Source organism: Myotis davidii, unplaced genomic scaffold, assembly GCF_000327345.1.
Source record: "Myotis davidii unplaced genomic scaffold, ASM32734v1 scaffold458, whole genome shotgun sequence".
Classification (NCBI taxonomy): domain Eukaryota; kingdom Metazoa; phylum Chordata; class Mammalia; order Chiroptera; family Vespertilionidae; genus Myotis; species Myotis davidii.
Window position 1 is genome coordinate 2,107,216 of NW_006289819.1, and position 3,848 is coordinate 2,111,063.

General features: G+C 34.4%; 1 protein-coding gene across 1 annotated transcript in view; it reads left to right on the forward strand.

Moving 5' to 3' along the window:
• The window catches only part of CCDC30 (coiled-coil domain containing 30), a 72,122-nt gene that overhangs the window by 21,679 nt on the left and 46,595 nt on the right, over positions 1 to 3,848 (forward strand). Inside the window, 1 exon segment of the mRNA XM_015563175.1 lies at positions 3,542 to 3,667. Coding sequence (XP_015418661.1) covers positions 3,542 to 3,667 — 126 coding nt within the window.

Below are 3,848 nucleotides of genomic sequence, written 5' to 3' on the forward strand. Positions count from 1 at the left end.
TTGTGAAGATTTATATTAGGGATTTATTATAACTTGTGGGGAGCACATAAACCATCTCTACCTGGAAGTGATGACTGCGTAGTAGTTTATTCTCTACAGTACCTGCATTAACCATCCCATTTGACTGTGCCAGTGATAGGGTACAGCACAATGCAAGCAACTGGGGTGGATGGCAGTAACCCTTCTCCAACCATACTGTGTCTGGGAGATACAGTTTGGTTCAAAGCATAAGATGACTCCTACCTTTCAGAGAGCAGAACACTGAGAGTGGAAAATTCTGAACTGTTACGTGGCAGTAACCCTTCTCCAGCCATACTGTGTGTCTGGGAGGTACAGTTTGGTTCAGAGCATAAGATGATCCCTACCTTTCAGATAGTAGAACACTGAGAGTGGAAAATTCTGAACTGTTACACAGTTCTCCAGAGTCTTTGGCCGCTACCCCATGCCAATGAGGCTACTCTCTAGCAAGTCCATTAGTCTTCCTCCTTGTTTACTGCTGGCTGACAGGTGAGGTAGACTCTCTTTAGCTACTCAGAGGTTTCTATATCCCATTGCTCATTTCTCACATTATTTGCTTCGCCTTTCCTGTGTTTTTCTGTTTTAAACTTTGGTCGCCAGACTTAAGAAGTGCATAACTTGCCTAAATACCTAACTATATTTAATATCCCATGGTGATAATAAATTTTAAATATGTATTATTTTAAGTTATGGTATTAAAATACGTGACATTCTTTTATTGAGAAAACACAAAGGACACAAGAGGAATTTTCATTTTTGAGTTGAAATGTTTCTTGCACGTGGTACTGAGGCATCTCAGATGCTGTAAAAAGAAGAAGTGCATAAAATGCCTAAGTACATAACTATATTTAATATCCCATGGTGATAATAAATTTTAAATATGTATTTTTTTAAGTTATGGTATTAAAATACGTGACATTCTTTTATTGAGAAAACACAAAGGACACAAGAGGAATTTTCATTTTTGAGTTGAAATGTTTCTTGCACGTGGTACTGAGGCATCTCAGATGCTGTCAGGGCAGGGCCTTGGGTGTTGAATGCATCAACATGATATGTGTGGATGTACAAAAACGCTTTCCACTGCGATGGCGGCTGGTAAAGAAGAAGAAGCTGCTCTGGGGAAGAAAAATCCTTCCCTGTGAACTTGTACACTGCTGCTAAGAAGTCAACATGGTTCTTAAATAGGTCTTTTGTCCATTTCACCAGACAGGATTTGTAAAAGTTACACTTGGGATTTAGCATCCATTTTCCCAGTAGTGTTCCTCTTTCTTTCCAGCTCACCAGTTTAGGATTGCTATTCCTGTTTTATTGATATTAAACATATGAAAGGCACATTATTGATAATCAACTTTACTAAACTAATGAATTTTTTTTAGTCTACAGGTTTAATACACATCTAGAAGTAAGTTATGAATCTAGAAATATAAGCAAAACTCCAGAATACTTCCCCCAAAATTTAATTCAATAAAACGCTTTGATCAATCAACCCTTTCCTTTCTTCAGCAAAAGTAAATGAATGTTTTTATGTCCGAATTAAACTAAAAACTTAATTGAAGTTTCTATTGAAACCTAGTCCTGAATAAAAGTAATACCAATGGTGTCTTTCTAAATTACATCTAAATACTTACAAACTTTTTTGCATATAATTTTGTTATTGGGCCAATCCACAATAAAAACTTACATTTGGAAATTTCTATAGGTAAATTATCAGTTTAAGTAATATAGATCCATCAGGATTCCGCAGTGTCTTTTTCTAGCACTTGTTCCCTTTGGTTCAGTTGCCAGATTGCAGCCAGGGCTCATAATGAAGCAATTCTCCAAAAGATCCAAGACCAGATAAGAGACGGAAGTTGTTGGTAGGGAGAGATTTCAGGGATATAACCTCCAGGAAAGATACTTAAGAAATATAGCTTATCTTTTCAGTATTTTTTTAAAATATATTTTATTGATCTTTTTACAGAGAGGAAGGGAGAGAGATAGAGAGTTAGAAACATTGATGAGAGAGAAACATCGATCATTTGCCTCCTGCACATCTCCTACTGGGGATGTGCCCACAACCCAGGTACTTGCCCTTGACCGGAATCGAACCTGGGACCCTTCAGTCCGCAGGCTGACGCTCTATCCACTGAGCCAAACCGGTTTCGGCTTTTCAGTATTTTTTAAAATAAAAATAACACAAACATGTATGTATTTTACCTGGTGACTTATTAGGACTAAGGTTTCCAACTTACAGCCTGAATTATCAGGAACATAAGGAGAAAGAAGAGAAATCAGTATGAAAGGTCAAAAGATAATGAAGTACAAGATTTGAATGAAGTAAGGAATAAAAAGATTGTTTTTAGTTGCATTTTCTAATACAGGTCAGGCAGACTTCAAGAGGATGCTTTACACTTACTGGAAATAGGCAAAAGGAGAAAATATACTCCCAGAAATGGGTAAATCTATTTCCTAATATTGTGATCAGTGGTTACAGAGCAGCAGGAAGTCAGGAAGAGGCCCATTAAAAAATGTATTTAGGATAAACTAATGTACATCCTAGAGACTATAGTTAATAGTACTGTGTTGCATATTTGTAAGTAGCTAGGAGAGTGGATCTTGAAAGTTTTCATCACAAGGAAAATAAAAATGTTTAACTATCTAGGGTGATGGTTGTTAACTGAACTATTGTGATCATTTTGCGAAATACACAAATATCAAATCATGTTTTACACCTGAAACTAATATAATGTTATATGTTAATTATTCTTATGTCAAAAATTCAATGAAAATAAAATAAGACAAGGGTTTATAAGTTAGACTTGGTTTGAATCCCAATGTTAGCTGTGTATCTCTAGGCAAAGTATCTAATATATCTGAGCCTCATCTATGTTCTCTGTTAAAATAATGTAATAATAGTTACAATCTCATAGGAATACTGGGAAAACAAAGTGAGGTAATGCATTTACCATAATGCCTGACATATGTAAGCACTAAATAAATAGTAAGTGACAACATTTTTGCAAATATCAATTCAGTAAGATTTCAACATACCTTATATTTGGTGGGTACTTAAAATATACAAAATACTTTCAAAATCACATTTTACTCTTATCTGATGGCTCTAATGTACATAGGGCAAATATTAGCTCCATTTTATTGTTGAGAAAACAGGCTTAGAGAGAAAAAAGTGTATTTTATGAGCTGTGGTACCATGAACTATTTATCATCAATTCAGTAAGATTTCAACATACCTGATATTTGGTGGGTACTTAAAATATACAAAATACTTTCAAAATCACATTTTACTCTTATCTGATGGCTCTAATGTACATAGGGCAAATATTAGCTCCATTTTATTGTTGAGAAAACAGGCTTAGAGAGAAAAAAGTGTATTTTATGAGCTGTGGTACCATGAACTATTTTTCTCAGCTTTCTGTATCCCCAAGATGACTGTATAATTGAGTTAGGCAGATACTTTTTGATTGTCAGAATTTATAGAAACATTATTATATATAGGATTACTTATGTAAAAATTCTTTTGCAGATATTGAAAATGAGCCAAGAAAAAATTGAAATATTTGTAAGTGAGTTGTCAGAGGAGAGAGAACGGAGAAAGGAATTGACATCTAATAATAACACTATACAGAAGGCTTTAAAAGCTGAAAGTGAGGTATTTTGTTATTTAGGATGTTGTTTTCCTCTTTTCACATTTCTAATTTAGGGATTTCATATTGTCATTTACTTTTTATTTTAAAATAAATAATAAATGTAGAATATCTATATATATATAAAAAGGCAGCTACCATAACGGCCATAATGACCTAACAACCGGTTGCTATGATGACCACTGT